The sequence below is a fragment of the Anguilla anguilla genome, chromosome 13 (genome assembly GCF_013347855.1).
Source record: "Anguilla anguilla isolate fAngAng1 chromosome 13, fAngAng1.pri, whole genome shotgun sequence".
Lineage (NCBI taxonomy): Eukaryota > Metazoa > Chordata > Actinopteri > Anguilliformes > Anguillidae > Anguilla > Anguilla anguilla.
Window position 1 is genome coordinate 25421159 of NC_049213.1, and position 21112 is coordinate 25442270.

A 21112-nucleotide genomic window follows, 5' to 3' on the forward strand; every position below is an offset into this window, starting at 1 on the left:
CTAGTTGGTTGTAAAGGTAATGAAACAATGGAAAATGCTTTTTTCCGTCTTGTTTTCTGAGGTGGAATTTGGACTTACTACAGTATACTTACGTTGTATGTATATTGCTGTCTGCACTGAGCAAAATGAGGTGTATTTTCTTGGACAGATATAGTGTCACTATTTTATTTCAAGGCCAAGGACATGAATACGTTACAGCTTCTGAGTTGGTTTAAAAACCTGTTTGGGAAACAACACAGTTATGAATGGTGACACTTATATTCAAACAAATTGTTACAGTGCCCTTAAGTACCCTTCATAATTCACCTCAAGGTTCAAAGTACGTCCCAGTAATAATGCGTCATTAAGGCAGTATTCCACTTGTTTCAAAAGCACTTCCTGTGTACTGCCACATCTCCCATGTCTCTTAATAGCTTGATCTTAAAAGAATTAGTAACACTTATTGATAATACTAGTTATTTATAATCTGGTTTTGCAAGATGCAGGGATCCTATCTTGGACTGAACAAAAGTTTAAGATTTTAATTACAGACACTAGCCTATTTAAACTTCATTTAAATTTCAGAGAATTACTCAAACAAATAGGAAGTAATATGATTAACAAACCCATCAAGGATTTACCTCTTCATATCAAAATAAAATCCCAACAAAGCAGCAAAATCATTCAGGCCAACCACAGCTTTGAAAAATGAAATCCACAAACAGGTGCCAAGTAAAGTGTATTTATTAGTCTGCCAAAAACAAAAAGCACAGCTATGCGTTGCATGAACCAAATGTTGCTGACAGGTTTATGCCATTTACATGTTCATCAGTCACCCCTCTCACACTGGTTTCAAGGGATGCCATCATAAAGTAGAGGCTAAACTCAGTAACATCTTGCACAAGAAAGCACAGCTGGTTTAAGATAAAGCATTGTCTTACAGAGGAAATGGTATGCAGGAAATATGAGATTGCGACTGGTATGAAGTGCATCTTGTGACTCTTTGGAACACAAAATGAGTTTGATGATATTCGCAGCCATTACAAAGCAAGTCATCTCCCTGCCACCATCGCTTCTGCGGAGACAATGCAAGGGACGTTTTACTTCGCCAGACTGAGAAGCTTCTTGATGTCCCCATCGATGTCGCTGGTGAGGAATCTCCTGCTGTACCGCTTGAACGGCTCCCCATCAGGGCCAATGAGAAACTTCTCGAAATTCCAAGCGACGTCATTCCTGCAGACTGGGCTCCAGATGATGCACTTGGGGTCGGTCATCAAGGATGTGGTGTCGTCGCTAGGGAACGGAAGTTTACTCTTGAGGAAAAGGAACAAGGGGTCTGCATCCTTGCCGTTCACATCCACCTTCTCCAGCAGCTGGAATTTGGGCTCAAAGCCCTTGCCTGGACGGACGTGCTTTAGGGACTGGATAATCTCGTCATTCTTACAATTCTCCTGTATAAAAGTGGTAAAGAAAACTTGTCAAATCGAAAAAGATCATTTAAAAATAAATAAATAAATGAATAAATAAACGATCGATTTTCTTTATTATCATTTTAAAATAGATGCATGTCAAACTGGATTCAGTTACGCTCTCCAAGGAGAATTCTTATTTTTATGAAGATAAAACAGTGCGTTTTCAGCAGCCTAAATGAAAACATGATTTGCGTGCACGTTCACATGGTGTCTATCCTACATAAAGAAAAAGCTTGGTATAACTAGCTTGAAATCAGTTACCCCTTGCAACATGGAGTCATAAATAGACTGGGCAGGTAAGCTACATCTGCCATATATTAACCATTGCGCAAGTTCCACTTAACTAGTTAGCTATTTGAATGAACAGGTGCCACACAATGTTCACTTATTAATGACGTACCTAAGTAACTATAATATTGTAACTGTGTTATTGATTCTTGAACCAAAACAATTACCACCCATCTTACCTGATGTCCGAATTGATTACAGGGAACTCCCAGAACCACAAGCCCCTTTGCGCTGTAGCGCTCGTGGAGCTCGTTCATCTGGGTGTAATCCCTGGTGGTCGTGCCTCAGAGAGATGCCACATTCTCAATCAGCACTACTTTGCCTTTAAGCGAGGAGAAATGTAGCATATCTCCATTCAGTAGTTTCGCAGCGATGTCGTAGAATGTCTTAGGAACAGCCATTTTGAGCACTAAGCATGCACCTGCAACTGAGCTCCTGGAATTGTCGTCGGCGTCTTTTATGACTCGAACTGAGGGGTTGAACAAGTGGGTGGTGTCCAGGGGTTGGACATGAACTGTCCTGTACAGGAACTGAGGGAGTAACGTCAGCCCCAACTTGTAAGTGAACACTGAGTTCATGTATCTACACGTAATAATTACCTGAATCAGTAGGCTGCTATAAACCTGTAAACATACGTGTGCGACTGCAGTAGCCTACTGCTGACAATCTAAATTATGAGTAATAAGGAAAGTGTTTCTCCCACTTCTTACAGTTGCTTCAATATCACAACTCACATTGACCTACTATTTAAGAACATCATAATCATAGGCTATTCCATTGCAATTAACTGTTATATGTTGATGCAATAAAATTACTGAACACCCCACAGTAATTTCATATAATATTTATCCGTATAGGAGTGATACAATTAAATTTGTGACAGTTCCTTTCAATAACCGCAACAGATACAGCATTAGAATTTGTCCAGAACACAGTTATGTCTTCCAGAAATATCAGCTTTCCCCAATTCATAAATAATATCTAATGATGCATTATACGGTGATACTATCAAACACTATATTAATTCCCGTAGACATACTTATAATTTTTATGACGCAACGTATTAGTTAAAACAAAAACCTTCGCTTATATACAAATAGTGAATTTGAGGATGATCCCTTGACTCTTACAAAAACTGGCGCGGGAACCGGCTGGAAAAGTGTTACTCATTTTCAAGTAGCCCTAACGTTGGAAATACAAAAGCAAGTTGTTACATGTAAATTGTATTATATTACGTTTATTTTATAGTATTTAATGATAAAATCACAACACGTCGAGACAAGTAACGTCGGGTCAGACTAACTTCATCGTGTTTAGGTAAGTTAGTACAGCAGCTATCTTACTCTTAGGCTATGATATTAGGTAGATAGCTACATTAATTTTGTAGTAAGCAAGACTATCAACTAGTTTTAAAGAACTTGCACCACTAACTCGATGAATATGAAAACCTATCTAGCTATGTTATGTGTCTGTCATGACATTGCATAAGGTGTCATGTTAACAAAAATGTGTTGGCCCAGGACGCTCGCAACACAGCCTGTTTCGGTCAACGAGTAAGGATAACGTTAGCAAGCCAGCCTAATACACAGCCGGCGAACGAGGATCGTATTCAGTTGGATCAGTCGGCTAACTATCTAGAGTCTTTACCGAACCTTCGTCGCTGGGCTGTTTTGTTAGCTAGATATGTCATGGGTGTTCTTGTGGTTATTCTTTTGTAGAGTAGGTAATCACTAGTTAATAGTATGTGACGTTTGGTGATCTATTGCAGCACAAGCCAATTATCTGACCACGTCTCCTGGTAAACATGATGCGCAAAAAGAGACGTTCTTCTGTGGACAAAGCATGTGAAAGCGCGCCACCATCAGACGTGCCCAGTAAGTACTGATGACTAACATGCATATTCGCCAATTATATTCATTTGGGCTAATTACTGTAGACATTTACCTGCGATTAAAAAATATATATATTTTTGTTGTAAATGTCACCTGTTCTCACAGAATCGAAGAAGAGTCGATCCACAGCACGCATCAGCAAACCCACAGTGCAGGAAGCCGCTGCAGATAACGTGTTCGCTCAGCTCCTGAAAGAGGCTGGAGTCACCTTGAGGCGGGGTAGTACACCCAACGAGATAAGTAAGCACTCCAAAGAAAGTCATGAGTGAGTCGTTTATCACAAAATACACTATAAAATAAAACGGGCACTTTAGTTCATAGATAGATGTTCTTTATTTCCCAAAGGGAAATTCATTTTGTTCAGGTCATAAGTGGTACCTGGCCACTGTCCTGTTTACTTGTTACACTCTCTCACTCACACACACACCCACCCACACACACACACACACACACACACACACACACACACACAGTTACACTTAAGTTACTACATAAAGTTAATCCCATTGTTGTTGGTAGTTTTAGTGCTCCTTTGTGTGTTTTTTTTTTTTTTTAAATCAGCTGTCGACCAAGTGGTGTTTCAGAGAAGACTACAACAGAGCCTAAAAAAGGATCCCCGATACCCTCATGTGAGTATCCTCTAAAGAGTTGTCTGAAACAGAAAGTGGTGATTGTATCTGCTACAGTCTGCAATGCTTTTCAACAGATAATCCAGGAGTTCATCACAGGGCTGGAGTCTCACATTGAAGACCAGGAGAACTTTAGGAACTGTCTGCTGCCCTGTGTACCACCATTGTTGGATCAGGACTCCAAGTATTGTAGCATTCATTTTTGATCGTATCAGGACTTTGGGTCATGCGGCTTAGGGAAAAGAACACGTGTGTGTGTGTGCGTGTGTGTGTGTGTCTGTCTGTCTGTCTGTCAAACATACAGATGAAAAAAAGTCAATAAGAGTAAATTCCCTCCTGTGACCCTTGTCGTATATGAATGTTCACACATTTCTGAATGAGCAGGATAAAAAATAAATAAAAAACTTGTGCACATCATCCATTCTGCAGTTGCCATCATCTAGTTAGTGCAGTGTGTTGCTCAGATGCAGATTTCACAGTAACAAGGCTGCCAGAGACATGCTGAGACAAGTTTTTCACCACCACTTCTTTCTCCCCCCCACCCCACACCCGTGGTCCCAGCACCACTGGCTCATATCAGGAGAGCCTTATGCGCCTTCTGCTGGGAGTTGAGATGCTTCAGGTAAGAAGCACAAATTCACTGCATGGTGTTTCCACAGCTGAACTGTGAATATGTTTGGAGTTTCTCTGTGTTTAGTCGCTTGACTTAATGTATTTGTATTTGACCAGCTCTATGAATGGTCTGGTTGTTGTAGTTCTGGTTTTTGTTCTTTCAGGCACCCGTCATTAACACCTTGTTTGAGAAGCTGCCTGAGTTCATGTTTGATGGGTAAGCAACTCAAGTAAGATTTTTTGAGGTCACTGATTTGCTGAATAAATTTTCCAGTGTAGTGACACTAGCACTCAGAGCCACTAGCGTATGATGGAATGCATTACATTACACTACATTACAGGCATTTAGCAGATGCTCTTATCCAGAGCTACTTACACAACTTTTTTACATGTAACATTTACATTGCATCCATTTATACAGCAGGATATATAAGCAATGCAGGTTAAGTGCCTTGCTCAAGGGTACCACAGTAGTGTCCTACCCGGGAATCGAACCTTCATATATTTGGAAGGACACAGGCTGGCATGTGGGTCAGTACGCTGGCTGAGCTACTGCAGCTGGAGGGGCTGGCACAGGCAGTATTAGGTGCCTGATAATCTCCCTGAATTGCTTGTGAGCAGTGAGGCAGGGAATATTCTGCAGACCAAAACCTCCCTCATTATTATTATTATTATTCTTGATTGTTTTATTACAAAATGGCCAGCATTGGGTGCGTATCCATTGTGGCAGCAAAGACCAAAAAAGGAGGAGTACAGATCGCTCATATAATCATCACAAGGTCGATGACAGTGTTCCTTCTTTTGTTTCTCTTGTCCCTGCAGTGTTGCAAATGATGGGCTGAATGTTCCTCGTATAATAATGAACCAGCTGAAGTGGTTGGATAGAGTCATCAATAGCAAGGTGCCCAGAATGCTATACAATTTCACAGTCTGTTCAATCTGTTGTTTTCCCCCAAAATAATTCAGACAGTATTATGATTGCCTCCTAGGGGAAGAGGAGATTTATTTATTTATATATATATATATATTTTTTTTACCTCCTCCCTTCCTCCTTTCTGTCCTCCCCTAAAATGCTGGTATTCTAGGATTTGGCGGATAAGCTGATGCAGCTGGTTGCCGTGGCACCAGTGGAGGTCCAGCGTGACATCATCACCAGCCTGCCTGAGATCCTGGAGGACTCTCAGCACAGCGACATTGCCAAAGAGCTGAAGTGAGTCCCGTTTTTTTCACCAAGGACATTAGTGAGAGGATGCGCTGTTCATAGGGAGGGGTCAGCTTTAAGTGTCCGTGTCACCCACAGTTCCCTGCTGCAGCAGAACACCCAGCTGACTGTGCCCATCCTGGATGCCCTCTCCAGCCTCAGCCTCGGCTCCGACTTGCTGGCTGAGGTACCCACCCTTTTCTGGTTTTTGGTGCACGTTGCTGCCCCTAGAGGCAGAGCGCAGATAGTGCAGTGCAGTGACCGCTCTGTTGCTGTCCCTCAGGTCCGGGGTGCCATCATGTCCACTCTCTCCGCTGTGCAGTTGGAGGATCTCCCTGTCATGGTCAAGTTCATCCTGCATACCATCTCTACCTCAGATGCCAGCGAGGTCACAGTGTTCATGCTATTTTTACTCTTGTGAATATAGGGTAGCTGCACCTAATCTTGCCACTTTTTTATTTAGTACTTTAAAAACACAAAAAGGAAAAACATTCATTGTGCGTCCTGTTTGAAATGTTTCTCACTGGCCATCAAAATCATTTTGCTTCTGTATTGATTTCGTCTGTGGTGGTCCCAGTCTCACCATTCCATGAGCCCAAACTATTTAGTTTAATTAACTAATTACTTTAACAAGAATGCAAGGTTTTACACTGCCAAAAAAGTTTGAACTCTTACCTGTTCACAATGACCAGAGTTCTACATTATATTCTGGTATTTTAATGTGGAACTATTATGGTTGGGGAAGAAGGTAAATTTCTGATTAGCATTAAGATTAATGTGGTTATAACATGAAAGTTAAACCAGTCATCATGACATTCACAAATGTTACAGTTACATGTTTGAGTTTTAAAAAGAGCTTACAATTGTATGGTGTCCAGTGTAGAATAAGCAGAAGGGTGCAGAAATGGCGCCTCCAACGGAATGGCGAGTTTGGGATCAGGCGGTGAGATTAGGCGCATTTACGCTAACTGTATTCAGCATGTCATTTGGGGTAATGCTTCTTTTGCTGTTATGTTGCTAATTTGCAATTTGCCATTGCAGGTCTACACTGTCTGTTTCTTCATCCAAAAAAGATAAAATGATAAGAGGGTTAGCACGCCTGTCATTGATTCTAAGAACTGAGGATTGGTAGAATGAGTGTCAGATGACTTTTCCTTATTGTCGGATTGGTCGGCTGACGGTCAGGTGTTGTTAACTGGCAGGTGGTGAGTGATCTGCGTAAGAAGTTGGAGCTGGAGCTGTGTGTGCTCCCCCCTGTGCTGCAAGCATCCCAGTGCCGCCTGAAGAGCAAGGGGGCGACGGGGTGAGGCAGGCCGGCCGCACCTTTTCATTTTACAAACCTGCGTGATTTACCTGCCAGAGAGGATATTTACCCGCACTTGGCGCTTGGCGGGTCTTAATTTCGGACCCAGCTTTCACATCCGCATTGGTGCGCGGCAGCCGAAGGGGTTTGCCGGACTAGCTTGGCAGTCTTGTTTTTACTTCACTTTTCAGTATTGCTTCTTTGCTGTTGTGTTCTTATTGTGAAGCGTTTTGAACACATTGCTTGACAAGGACTGTGTTTTATATATATCATGCTCTCATTCCACATTTGGTACCAGGTCCTCCACTGTCCCATCAGCCACCACTGGCCAGGACTGCATCACTCTGGTCATGGACGTGATCAAGTCTGCGGTGCGGTTCCAGAAGACTGTATCTGAGGCTTGGCTGAAGGTGGGCAGAAGTCTGTGTTGCTGCCTGTGCACTTTGCTTCATTTTTCATGTGCATTGTTTTACTGATAGTGTCCTTGTTTCTGTACAGGCCATTGAGAGCCTCGATGAACCAGAAAACCACAAGGTGACAAATTTTTTCATTTCTCTGCTAAAATCGTATGGTGTAAGGATGATATTATTTGAGACACTGGTCCAGGACTACACCTTTCTGATCATTATTAAACATTCATGTTTGTCATGTTAAATCTCATATGAATCTTCAGTGCATCCCCATTACCTTTATGCCATTAAAAGACATGTCTATGTGTATAGGGGTCATAGTATGTTTGCAGTACAACCAAAGCATAATTTACTGTGCATGTGCAGTATTCGTCCCGTTATGTTGTCTGATCCCCCTCACAATGTCGCATCATGGCGCCCTTAGGTTATCGATCTTCTGGTGCTGTTCATCCTGCACTCCACTAACACCAACCACAGCCGCCGTGCGGCGGAGAGGGTGCTGCGGGTGAAGGTTCGAGGAGGCCTGATACGGGAGGCTCTGCTGCAGAAAACCTTCCGGAGCCACGCCCAGGTGACCGCACCAGGCATGGGGAACGTCATCAGTTGCTGACTCGTTAAAAACTGAATAAGGCCTGAGTTTGTGTGTCTGTAGTTGTGAATCATAGTCTGTGTGTACCAGTGATTAGCAGCATGTGTGTTTGTATAGTTGTGAATAGCAGTCTGTGTGTGTGTGGTATAGTTGTGGATAGCAGTGTGTGTGGTATAGTTGTGGATAGCAGTGTGTGTGGTATAGTTGTGAATAGCAGTCTGTGTGTGTGGTGCAGGAGATGCGGAGCTACTTTCCCTCCATCCTGGCCCTCGCACAGAGCCTCCTGCGGTCCCTGGACCCCTGTGTGGTGCCTTTTGGAGGACACATGTACAAGCAGGCCTTCACTGCCTTCGACTCCTACTGCCAGCAGGTGGGCGTGTGTGTGCGTGTGTACGTGTGGTGGGGATGTTCATCTGTGTGGGGCAGTATTTGAGTACAGTGTGTAGTATGTGTAGAGTATCCATGTGTTTCTGTGCTGGTATTGATTTGTGGATGAGTGCCTGTGTGGATGTGTGCATCTCTGTGCCTGTGTTTGAGTGCAGTGTGTAGTGGTGTGTAGCACATGTATGCGTTACTGTGCTGGTATTGTTATGTGTATGTGTGCGTCTCTGTGCCTGTTTGAGTACAGTGTGCAGTATGTGTAGAGCGTGCATGCGTTCCTGTATTGGGGTGATTATGTGGATGAGTTCCAGTGTGGATGTGCGTCTCTGTGCCTGCAGGAGGTGGTGGGCTCCCTGGTCACCCACGTGTGCAGTGGGGTCAGTGGGGAGGTGGACGTGGCCCTGGAGCTGCTGTGTGAGCTGGTAACCCAGAGACCGGCTGAGATGGCACGCTACGCTATCTTCGTTAAGGTAGGCGGAGCCTCGAGCCGTTAGCCGCCTTTCCATCGTGGTATGAGACGGAGCCGGGCTGACTCTGGGGTTTCACAGGGCATCCTGGACTACATGGACAACCTGGCGCCCCAGCAGATCCGCCGGCTCTTCCACCTGCTCAGCTCGCTGGCCTTCGGGCAGGACCAGCACAGCAGCCACATCCAGGTGAGGAGCAGCGGGGCACGTATCGCACGCGGCGGCTCTGGGGCACTGCAGCTCTGGCGCCCCGCGGCCGGGGCAAAGGCCAGACTGTGCCTGTGCCGTCTGTGCCAGGTGTCCAGGGGAGGAGTGCTTTAGTTGGCATGGTAACGCCTGGCCCCCTGCACAGTCCTCTGGCAGTGTCGGTTTGCAGAGTGGACAGAAGCAGCTGGTTGATTGTGAGTGTTCCGGAGGGCGTGTAATCCCAGTGCAGTCCTCCCTTACTGACGCAGGATGTTACTCAATTAGGTTGGGCTGGCAGTTATGACTGTGGTTTGAAATGGGGGGATGACCTAGCTGTCTCTCTCGCTCTCTCTCTCTCTCTCTCTCTCTCTCTTTCTCTGTCACTCTCAATCTCTCTCTCTCTCTCTCTCTCTCTCTTTCTCCAGGATGACATACACATGGTGCTGCGGAAGCAGCTGTCCAGCTCCGTGCCCAAGTACAAGCGCATTGGCATCATCGGCGCTGTCATGGTGGTGGGGAGCATGGGCTCCAGCAGGTACCACAGAGCAGCGTTACCTCAGAGTCAGCTCTGCACACACACACATGCACACTATATATACACACACACGCACACACTCTACACACATATACACACACGCACTCTATGCACACATACACACACACACTCTATACACACACGCACACACTCTACACACATATACACACACGCACACACTCTACACACATATACACACACACACTCTATACACACACGCACACACTCTACACACATATACACACTCTATATATACACACACTACACACATGTACAGACTCTCTACATACACACACTCAACACACACTTGCACACACACTACACACACTCTTGTATTCCTGGCTGGCTGTATGAATAGTTGTTTTCTCCAGGGCCCAGTGTGATGACTGTGGGAGTTCCCAGAGTGGGAGCCTGTCCAAGGAGTCGTACAGACAGGTGAGCGCACAGCTCTGCGGCTCTTCCAGCTGGTCTCAGAGAGCCTGTATCTGCTGAGTTAGCGTACCTGTGTGAGGCCCACTGTGTCATTATGGCCGTGGGTTCAGGGCTCAGGCAGTGTGTATGACCTGTCATTGTGAGCGTATGTGTGGATGATGACACGGTTTGGTCTGTGGTTTTCTACGTGTGCAGACGCAGTGTACGTCTGCATATGTGGCTGTGGTTTGTGCACGTCTGAGGCAGTGTCTGTGCAGATAGTGATATGCCTGTGCTTGTGTACTGACGGGTCAGGTGACATGCCTGTGCTTGTGTACTGACGGGTCAGGTGACATGCCTGTGCTTGTGTACTGACGGGTCAGGTGACGTCCCTGTTGGAGCTGGTGCGGTCCTGCAGTGAGGTGTCCCCAGAAGCCGCTGCTCTGTACTACGATGAGCTGGCCAACCTGCTCCAGACCTGCAGGCTTGACCCTCTGGTTCAGGTCAGTCTCTCTGGAGAACTCCCATGATTCCCAGCGTGTGACACTGGAGTTTGGAAAATGCTCCTGAACTGACATTCATCTGAATCATCTTAAATAAATTAGATAGTTGAAAATACAGAAAGAAAAACAACAAATTCCTCACACTGTATGCATGGTGTGTTTCCGTGTATGTGTGTGCGTGTACATATGCGTGTGCATGTGCGCGTGTGCATGAGCTGTCCTCACTGTGTATGTGTGTTGCAGGAGTGGATAGGAAAGAGCGTACTTGAGAACTTCCAGGACGACTTTGTGGTGGACCTGGGGCCAGAGATATCAGGGTGAGGTTCAGCTCCATCTGTTTGTTTGTGTGGGACAGGCACGCTCTCTGATTGGATGAGAGCAGCTACAGTTCACTAGCAGTCTGTTCAGACTGAATGGCTTGAAAGCCTCCCCAGATCCAGCTCATTAGTGATGTGTTTTTAACACGTGTAAACCGCAGTGTTACCCTGCTCCCTCTCGTGTGCTGCAGCTCCTTCCCCTTCCCTGCCACGGTCATGTACAACCTGGACGAGGAGGAGAGTCAAGGAGGGATCGCCATCAACCTCCTGCCTCTTCTGGCTGAGGACACTCGCCTCAAGGGGGAGCCGTGGAGTCAGGCCGAGAGCAAGGACAAAAAGTCAGTCCTGCTGCCGGACCAGTAGTCCTTCTTTAAAACACACATTTCTGGTTTAGGCCAGGATCACCCTGTTGGGCATGGAAACCCTGTGCCTCACTTTACTTTCCCCTCTCCTCCCCCTCCTCCTCCTCCTCCTCCTGCAGGCGTGTGTCTCCGCTGTGTTTGGCCTCCTTCTTTCGGCTGCTGCGTCTGTGTGAGGAGCAGCAGCACCAGGGGGATCTGGAGGAGATCGATGCCCTGCTGGGTGAGGAGGTCCATGATGGTCCTGCTGATCGTGAACACTGAGTTTGGTAGAGCTTTCGAGTGGCTCAGTGAGTGAGACACTCCGCACCAGGTCAGGCTGGGCCCTATACTTGCTGCTCTCCTCCCCAGGGGTGGATTATGTTTGTTTTACCTGGATTTCTTGGCTCATTCTGCCAGTCAGTAGACTACATTCTGAAGGAGAATGCAGTGTCTCATTTGACTGCAACAGTGTCTCATTTGACTCTGAGCCCTCTGTGTTGGGTGTTGTGTTGAGTTGAGTCCCCAGTGTTCTGGTTCTGGTTCTGGTCCTGGTCTTTGTTTTGAGGGACCTGTTGTGTGTGTTGAAGGCTGTCCCGTGATTCTGATGGACATGGATGTGGTGGAGAAAGCTGAGAGTCTGTCCAGGTCTGAGAGGGAGTTCCTGTGTTCTCTGCTCTTCTACACCATCAACTGGTTCAGAGAAGTAATTACACCTCACTGTTCCACAACCCCTTTCTCTCTTCCCTGTGGTCCACTGTGTGTGTGTGTTAGGGCTGTTATTGAGCTAGTGACTCACAAATGCTACTTTTATCTTAAATTCAGATTCATTATTGATTGTTTAAGACTTTGCCTGGTTGTTTACCTGAAATAGTAGCTCATGTGTGTCACCTGTTTGTTTGTGTGTGTGTGCGCGCGTGTGTGTATGTGTGTGTGTATGCGTGTGTTTCTGTGTGTGTGTAGGTTGTGAATGCGTTCTGTCAGCAGAAGGACCCAGAGATGAAGATGAAGGTGATTACTCGACTGCAGAACATCACTTACCTGCAGACTGTACTGGAAAGAAGCCTGGCAGGTAGGACCACAGGAGAACTGCAGGAAATAATCAGAACACACCTGCGATTATTCAGGAAACATTTAAAAGACTGTACAGAAATGGCTTTTTGAATCCTGTACTGTAGCTGGAGGAGGGAGCGCTTAGCTGTGTAACAGTTTACTGGCCATTTTAAATGCTTCAGCCTGGTCTCCTGTGAAGAAGGGCCCTGTCTATTTTACTGTTAAGTACTTGATGGGGTTTGCATTGTGTTTTTGCATCTAATCTTTATTTGACTGACGTCTTTTACTTTTTTAGCAACACCCAATTTTGTGCCTCCTCTCGCCAACTTTGACTGTGAGAGTGCAGAGGGGTTGGTCCCGCCTACTTCCATGGCTCCTCCCAAGAAGGGAAAGAAAGGTAAACGGGACGATGTAGACTTCCTGTTTCCTGTGGCGCAGTGGCCTTTCATCTGCTGTCAGCAGCGTTAGCCTGATGTTTGTGCGCTGCTCCGTAAGAGTGGCTGATGGGGGAAGCTCAGCTCAGTGTGCGCTCAGGCCGCATGGGTCAGTGCTGTAAGATGACCTGGCAGACCGGGAACAGGTCTGAGTCATGTGACCCTTGTGTTTGGTGCAGAGTCGGCAGGACGGAAGAGGAAAGCGCAGGCCAGTAAGAACTCATCTGGGGACAGCTCCCTGCTGGAGGAGGGGGGGGAGGCAGAGGAGTCCCAGCAGGTACTGACCCCCTCAGCACTCAAACGCGTACACACACACAGACACACATGCACGGACACATGCACGCACAGAGGCGCACGTGCGCACCCGCACATACACACCCACACACACACCTATATACACGCACACCTGCTGATACACAGACTAACACCTGAAGTGTAAATTAATAATATGTAAAAATGTAGTCTGTATATGTTGAAGTGGTTAAGAGATTTGTTGTAGATATCCAGTATGCTTAGAATAGCTCACATTTTCTCACAAACACTCTCCTCCCAGGACCTCCCAGGGAAGGAGAAGGAGAAGGAGAAGGAGAAAGAGAAGGAGACTAAGCCAGCTGTCAGTCTGGCCTCTTACCGGCCATTTTTTCGGGAGCTGGACCTGGAGGTGCTGAACGTGCTGCAGTGTGGCCTGCTCTCCCGGTCACTGCTGGACAGCGAGCTCAACAGCAAGGTACGGCCCAATCACGGGGGACCTCCCCGTGCCGTGCACCAATCGCAGGGGAGCCCACCACACCGGGCACCAATCACAGGGCGGGTGTGTAATGAGAGGCGGTGTTTGGCTGGTTGTAGGTTCGGGAGGAAGTGCAGCTTGGCCCTGCGGAGCTGGTCTTCCTGCTGGAGGACCTGTGGAAGAAGCTGGAGTTCGGCTTGGCTGCTTCACCGGCTAAGAGAAGCCCACTTCTCAAGGTAAGATGCACACAGACACTTGCATTTATACATACACAAACAGGCACACACTCAAGCACACTTGCATCTACACACGCACACTACATGTATGTACTCGCACACGCATAAACGTGCATACGCAGGTCTGCACACACGCACACGCCGTGCGCACACACTGCATGAATACACACACCTACTTTAGGCCGCAGCTTTCCGTCTCATACGTTGACTGGATGTGATGGTGGCTGTTGGCTTTCGGTCAGTGAGAACGCTTCCTCTTGCCTCTCCAGGGAAAGACGGACCGGAGCGTTGGCTTCTCTCACCTGCAGCAGAAGAGCGCCCTGGAGCTGGCCACCTGCTGCATCCAGCTGCTGCCCACCCTCTGCACCCACCTGGAGAACTGCCACAACCACTTCCAGGTCCCGACGTACCCCCCTTCCCTGCTTGTACAGGACACACCCTCTTTACACACTCCTCCTCACACGCTCACACTCACCGCTCACTGCCTCACTTGTGTAAGTGTGTTGAGCAGCACTGTGTCATTATGTATGTCAGGGCCACCCAGCCCTGTTCCTGGAGATCTACCGTCCCGTGGATTTTCACTCCAACCGTAACAAAGATAAATAAGGTATATATAAGGCAGTGGTTCCCAAGGACTGTAGATTTCCAGAAGCAGGGTTGGGCAGTCCTGACGTTAGTGAATTGAGAGATGTGTGTGTGTGTGTGTGTGCAGGCTCTGCTCTCTGAGAACCATGGGGTGGTGGATGCCACAGGCCTGGATGTTAACGAGCACCAGCTCATGTCCTCCGCCTACCAGCGGCTGCTGCAGGTCCTGCTCTCCTCCTTCAGCTGGTGAGCGTCTGCAGTACTGCACCATCTCCATGTCCATCTTACAGCTGCAGCAGCTGAGCCTTTAGTGATTACAGGAGGCTTGTGAAACACCCAAAAATGGCTAGAGCAGTTTGTGAAGCCAGGTTCTGTTCTGTCCCGTGTGGTGTCCCAGGTCGGGCTTCTCTCAGCCCGAGCACCGTGCCCTGCTGAAGAGGGCCCTGGGCGTGCTGGCCAAGCGTCTGAAGGAAGAAGAGGCCGACCTGGCCTTGGATCAGCTCGTGAGGTCAGTGACCCCACAGGGCCTTGGAAGGGCCTTTCACATTGTGAAATTGTTTTGATTTTGCACTGAGAAATTCAGCGACTGGTTTGGTGACTTTGGGTGACTTTTTCTCACCTGTAACTAATTGCATTAAATGAACTACTGTATTATTAATATCATTGGGAATTAGCGTACATGCATGTGTTTGTCTTGGCCTTTGTCCTCTGTGCAGGCACAGCTGTGATTACCTGCTGAACTTTCGGAGCACCCTGCCTAGCCTCGGCTCGGCCCTGTCCCTCACGCACCTCCTCATAGCCGTGTCGTCACGGGACGGCTCCAACCACACGGCCTACAGGGAGGAGATAGGTGAGCTCCAGTCTCCCATTAGAGAAAATATGAGATGCTGCAGAGAATAGACAGGCGGGTTTCCTCATTCCATCCGCTTTTGATCTGGACAGTCATTTCTCATGCCCTCACAGGTTCCCTCTGCCGGCACTTCCTGTGTCAGGAGTGGGTCACAGCCAGCGGAGAGAGAGAGAGGGGGGCCAAGTACAACGACACCCTGCAGTCCCTCCTCAGGTACACCCCTGCTTTTACACAGATGGAGTAGAAAATAATGAAATTTTCATTTGTGGGTGGAATACAGTCTCATCTGTATTGACATATTCCTCTACCCTCCTTCAGCATATACCTGGCCCACACTGAAGATGTCCTGAAGGCAATAGAGGAGATCGCTGGGGAGGGGGTTCCAGAGCTCATGAACGCTTCCAAGGATGGCTGGTCCAAAACCTTCCCCACCCTCACTAGGTAGATATGCTCAGGGCTACAGAGTTTCACGTTTGTATAATGGGTGAAATCAATAGTCACCATTGAGTGTGGACCTTTTTTGACTGTTGTAATGGAATACTTTCGATCTACTCAGCTCAAGAAAGCAGTCCATTTCTGTTTAAAAGATCATGGGTGAACCAGTGATTAGAGGGGAGCACTGATGGAAAAGAGATGTTGCTCTCTTTGAACAGTTTCCAGAGCTTTACTAATGTCCGGGTTTAATAATGCTGAGTCCCTGTCCTCTGAGCTGAAGCCAGTGCTCCTCTCCCCTTTCAGACAGAGCTTCTTGGTTTTCTTCCGGGGGGTGATGGCTGAGCTGGAGAAGTCTATACGGAGGATTCCCCCGGCCAGACAGAGCGAAAGCAGCGAGGTGATTGGGTCAGAGCTCAGGGTGACAGGGGGCTCTCACACACACATGCAACCACACGCGCACACACACACACACACTCACACACAGTTGTAGCCTACAGCAGCAAATAAAGCCAGGCCCAAATGTCCTGTGTAATTTCTGTGGCATGAAGCAGCTGGTGTAGAGGCAAAGCCCCCTGCTGCTGACACCAGTCTGCCACAGGGACATTACCCTCAGCCCATCTCTCTCAGCACCACATGACCAGCAGAGGTGCATTTCTAAAGCCGTTGACTCAGCTGGGACTGAATACAGTTATATGAGGTTACGGTGGACACTTTTACCACATGTTGGCTTCATTGGTCCAGAAAATTTCTCCAAAAAGAAGTGGGGGGGGGGGGCGCAGCTGGCCTGGCTTTCTGTTTTTACTGCTGTGTGTGTGTGTGTGTGTGTGCGTGCGCGCGTGGCACGCTGTGTACGTAACCCCCGTGTTGTGTCCAGGACCATGGTGAGAAGCTGCTGACCTGGAACCTGGCGGTGAGAGACTTCCACATCCTGGTCAATTTGGTCAAGGTAAGGGGTCAGGGAAGAGCAACAGTTATTTTCTACTAGCACTCTTCTTTTCTCCGTGAAAAGTCTAATGCAGTTGTTAAAAACAGTTAACACAAAAGATTATCCTGCTTTCTTGTAAATTCTGAATGAAATGGAAAAGGGCTTGTCTGAGCTGGGTAAATGTGAAACGTGCCAAAACTGTTAGCATAAAACCTTTTACTCTTCCCTCTCTGTCTGAGTGCTGCCATGCACGCACTTTATTGTGTGAGTGTGGGCATTTGTGTATGAATGCGTGTGCACCCTTGGTGAGTTTGTGTAGAATTGTGTGTGTGCGTGCATGCCCGCATGCATGGATGTATGTGTGTGTGTGTGTGTGTACATGTGCGCGTGCGTGTGTGTGCACCCTTGGTGAGTTTGTGTAAGACTGTGTGTGTGCGCATGAGTGTGTATGTGCGTATGTGTGTGCGTGCTCTCCTTCACTCTGCGGCCCGTATGTATCTGGAGGGCATGGTGAGCAGAGCTGTGTGGCTGAAGCAGTCCTGATGTCTCCTGAGGTCAGTGCCTCACGGCGTAGCGTCTTTCTCCCACAGGTGTTTGACAGCAGACCTGTGCTCACAGCATGCCTGAAGGTCAGTATCGCACAGCATGCACCTTGTGATTGACACACCCATAAAATACATAAAAAAAGAGGAACCATGATAATGTGTGATTGAATTACATAACAAGTCACCCCAGGTAAAAGCATAATGTGCCTGCTACTGCAGCTAATTACAGAGGTAATAATGTTGTTGTATCTATTAATCCTACTAGTAGTACAACTACTGTTAGTTGTGCTCATATTAGAACTATTTAGAATTGTACCACAAAGAACAATTTGAACACATGCATTTGTAAGCATCACATGGACAGTGGATGCTCTTCTTACTATAGGAGTAACTGCTTAGAAAGAGGTATCCCTCCCTTGTAACTTTGGTGTTTGTTTGGCAGTATGGTCGTCTCTTCCTGGAGGCCTTCCTTAAACTGGGAATGCCACTGCTGGACTTCAGTTTTAAGAAGCACAAGGTAATGCAGTGTTGGGGAAGGGGAGGGGCTGTGGGGATGCTGCGTATGAGGCTGTACCCACAGAGCATGTGCAGGACGGGGGAGGGGCCTCAATGGATTTCCTCCTCAGTACAGCACCTGGGCTGTAATCACCTGGAGAAAGGACATGGCCCCCTGCATCACAGCAAGCAGAAACTATGACATGCGTCAGGCACCTAGTGTCACCTACACCTCAGGCTCCTAGCTAGCTGCAAGTTGGCATCATTACTCAGTTGGCCTTGTTGTCAACCGTATGGCATGCACAGTGCGTCGCGTGCCAAACAGATGGGAGGAGCATAGGGGCTTTACCATCCCAGGGATTAGCAGGCAAGCTTTAAATTATACATGCTTGTGTTTGCCTATCTTTCCAGGAGGATGTCCAGAGCTTGCTGAAAACCTTCCAACTTAGTACCCGGCAGCTGCATCACCTGTGTGGCCACTCAAAGGTAACCCCCCCCCTTATCTAAATTCCACATTAGATTTATGATTTATGAGGTGTTAAATAGTACCCTTCTCATGCCCAAGCTGTCCTTGTAAATGGCTGTTCCTATGCCCTCCCTCCTGCCTATAGCCAGTAGTAATTGCTCACTGTGTGTGGTGTACAGCCGCCTGACCACAGTGTTGCTGTTGTAGATCCGGCAGGACACAGGCCTGACGAACCACGTTCCTGCGCTGAAGAAGAGCCTGGAGCAGTTTGTGTACCGGGTGAAAGCCATGCTCACGCTCAACCACTGCCAGGAGGCTTTCTGGCTGGGCAACCTGAAGAACCGCAATCTGAAGGTACACATAACACCTCACAGGTCTTCCTAGCTGCTGGTGCTCTCACAAAACTTGGGGTCTCCTGCTCTGTTTTCCTGCCTGTCCTCTGTACTTCCTCATTAAGGAGCACTTCTGATTGGTAACTATAGGAGGCCCCATCACTGTTCTTGTATAAGGGAGCTTGCTATGGATCCTACGTCTTGGGATGTGCCCCCATCATTAATACTCAGAAAACCACAAATCAGTGTGACTTTCACCTTCAACGGTGTCAAAGAGCAGCACACAGAGCAGAATATCTGTGCAGTAAATAGAATATCTGTGGTGTCTTGCAGGGAGAGGAGATCCTTTCCCAGAGGTCACAAGAAAGTGATGAAGATGGTGAGGGTGAGGGTGAGGAAGAGGCCTCACAACTTCCTCAGGAGCAGTCTGAAGATGAGGTACTTGTGATTGTCATTGACAGTTTGGGGCTAGCCAGAAGGGGTCACTAGAGAGCAACGAGCACGCTTCCCACTGACTAAATCCTCTATGACCCTTTCCAAAGCTGCAACACCCTGGGTGGTTCACTTTGTCCAATGTTGTAACCTGCCCCAGATTACTGTCTTCTAATCTAAAACTATTGATTTTCATGTCTGCTTTACCACTTTATGTTGAATTGTGGGTGTAGACAAGTTGCAGCATGTCCCTAAAGCATAAAAGATGGATTAACTTTTACAGACAAAACTTATCTGCCCACACCGCCTAGGGAAGGGAAGAGGGGAGGTGTTCCTTGACACAGGAAATGCTAATCACTAAACATGTCTCACACTGTCAGTGCTACTATAGAAAGCCATCCAAACTGAACGTCTGTGTGTTGCTCCTGATTAGAGATGGTCTGTGTGGCAGATCCGCTCAGTAGTTTGGGGAACTGAGGCGGTAACTCAGGTGTTTTGGCTTTGGTTCTTGAGTGCGGCACTGCTGTTGTGCGCCAGGTACTTAACCTTAATTGCATCAGTAAAATATCCAGCTGTATTGATGGATTATATGCAAAAAATGCATCTGTTTAACTATGGAAAAGAGCACCTTCTAAATCCTGAAATGTACATGGAATTCTAGATTGTGTCCTTATCTAACATTCACAACGGCATTGCAGTCCTCAGACTAAGGCAAAAACAGACATTACATAACCCTGTCTGGCATTCGGTTCTCTCTTGAATGGACAGCTGATAAGATAAGTTCTGCATTTTCCGCTGGCTAATCATCACGTGGAAGATGACAACACAACAGCCAGAACAATGAGGCACATCTGTTAGTGTGGATTTTGAGAACTTTCAGCATGGCACATTCCACTTTCTACCCCAGTGATATTGCAGGGACATTAACCTCACCTCTAGCATACCAATGGTCAGGAAGGGGCTTCTGATTTAAGAAGCTGAGCATATTGCTGCCTGTCGTGGCTATGCAGCAAACTATGATATATGTATAAAGAAGAATATGTTCATTTGATGCATAGCCTGTGTACGTGTGTGTGCATTAATTGTGTAGGTTTTTCCTGTCAGTGATATTGCATTTTCTCATACAGGAGCAGAGAAGTGACTCTGATGCTAGGAAAAATGGCCCAGAGGAAGAAGAGGAGATTACGGATGACTCTGATTAAAATGGAGACCCCCCCCCCCTTAAAAATTCCCTCACTTCTGGCCTTGACCATAAAATAAATGTTTATGATGGTCTCTGCTGCTCCCCAAGTTTGATAGCACTACCTTAAGAGAGGCAGTCCCAGTCACATTAGTGCCATTTAGACACACAGGTAGGAGGTTCCTTTCCTGTATTTGCAGATGGCCTGGCTCTCTGGGAATTAATTGCACATGAAAATATTGAGACAGGAACAGAAAACTGCTTGGCTCCCATCAAACAAGGGATACTGTCAATAATGAGAATCTAATGAGACAGGAGCTTCCTCATTCACTTGCTGCATGCCTCAAAATTTTGACAGGGAAAAAGGAAATCAACGTTAAAACAAACATATTTGCTTTGTTTGGATAACCTAAATAATCGGTTTCTACGCGTTTCTTATATTTTGTATGTTTACTTTCTGAATTAAGTTTGTGCACCTTTAAGCAGTTCATTTTGTTTTGAATGTAACGTTTTAATTGTACGCTACTTTCTAATAATTATAAATGTCATATTCTACTACAATCAAATTGTCTTTTGTAAATCCCGTTTTACTAAAAAAAAAAAAGTATATATATTTGTTAAAAAGTCAAAATGGTGATTATTAAAATGGAATTAATGGTGCTAGAAGCAGGTTAAATTGTGCCGGGTTGCCAGAGCCGCCTTAGCATCTGGAAACTGCTGGCCACCTTTCAGTGTTTCCCCACTGACGTCGTGTCTCTGGAAAGAACCATCCCTGGCTTGCTTTGAACTTGTAGTTCACCCCATGCATCCTTTCCTTCGAGCACACAGGTGTCGAACTCCAGTCCTGGAGGGCCGCAGTGCCTGCTGGTTTTCAGGGTGTTCTCTGCTCCAGTGGTTCATTTAA

At 46.9% G+C, this 21112-nt stretch overlaps 2 protein-coding genes across 3 annotated transcripts; one reads left to right on the top strand and one right to left on the bottom strand.

Annotated features, from left to right (window-relative positions):
• Positions 1-705: 705 nt before the first annotated feature.
• On the bottom strand, positions 706-2287 carry LOC118211156 (glutathione peroxidase 1-like). The gene is made up of 2 exons (XM_035388072.1): positions 1919-2287; positions 706-1430 (listed from the first exon to the last, which is right to left on the bottom strand). The coding sequence occupies exons 1-2, from the start codon at positions 2138-2140 to the stop codon at positions 1080-1082; spliced, it is 573 nt and encodes a 190-aa protein (XP_035243963.1). The 5' UTR covers positions 2141-2287; the 3' UTR covers positions 706-1079.
• Positions 2161-20763, top strand: fancd2 (FA complementation group D2). Of its 2 annotated transcripts, none has more exons than XM_035388065.1 (44): positions 2161-2296; positions 3508-3613; positions 3737-3871; positions 4193-4260; positions 4338-4444; positions 4822-4882; positions 5037-5089; positions 5695-5773; positions 5958-6082; positions 6173-6260; positions 6357-6461; positions 7276-7376; positions 7675-7786; positions 7875-7910; positions 8211-8357; positions 8611-8745; positions 9095-9226; positions 9305-9412; positions 9835-9944; positions 10316-10379; positions 10739-10858; positions 11102-11175; positions 11367-11513; positions 11657-11757; positions 12104-12219; positions 12477-12585; positions 12862-12963; positions 13180-13277; positions 13554-13727; positions 13847-13963; positions 14233-14361; positions 14676-14794; positions 14946-15056; positions 15265-15398; positions 15512-15611; positions 15717-15839; positions 16137-16230; positions 16708-16779; positions 17349-17387; positions 17746-17820; positions 18210-18284; positions 18472-18618; positions 18930-19034; positions 20156-20763. In XM_035388065.1, the coding sequence occupies exons 2-44, from the start codon at positions 3544-3546 to the stop codon at positions 20228-20230; spliced, it is 4392 nt and encodes a 1463-aa protein (XP_035243956.1). In that variant the 5' UTR covers positions 2161-2296; positions 3508-3543; the 3' UTR covers positions 20231-20763. The 2 variants fall into 2 exon arrangements, with proteins under 2 accessions (XP_035243956.1, XP_035243955.1); XM_035388064.1 differs by lacking the exon at positions 2161-2296 and adding an exon at positions 2844-3056.
• Positions 20764-21112: the final 349 nt, after the last annotated feature.

Excerpts from the sequence above, each read along its gene's own strand:
- fancd2 (XM_035388065.1), top strand. The coding sequence starts at position 3,544 with ATGATGCGCAAAAAGAGACGTTCTTCTGTGGACAAAGCATGTGAAAGC. Across the intron at positions 11,514-11,656 it reads GCCGAGAGCAAGGACAAAAA|GCGTGTGTCTCCGCTGTGTT; the intron begins GTCAGTCCTGCT and ends CTCCTCCTGCAG. Across the intron at positions 19,035-20,155 it reads AGGAGCAGTCTGAAGATGAG|GAGCAGAGAAGTGACTCTGA; the intron begins GTACTTGTGATT and ends TTTCTCATACAG.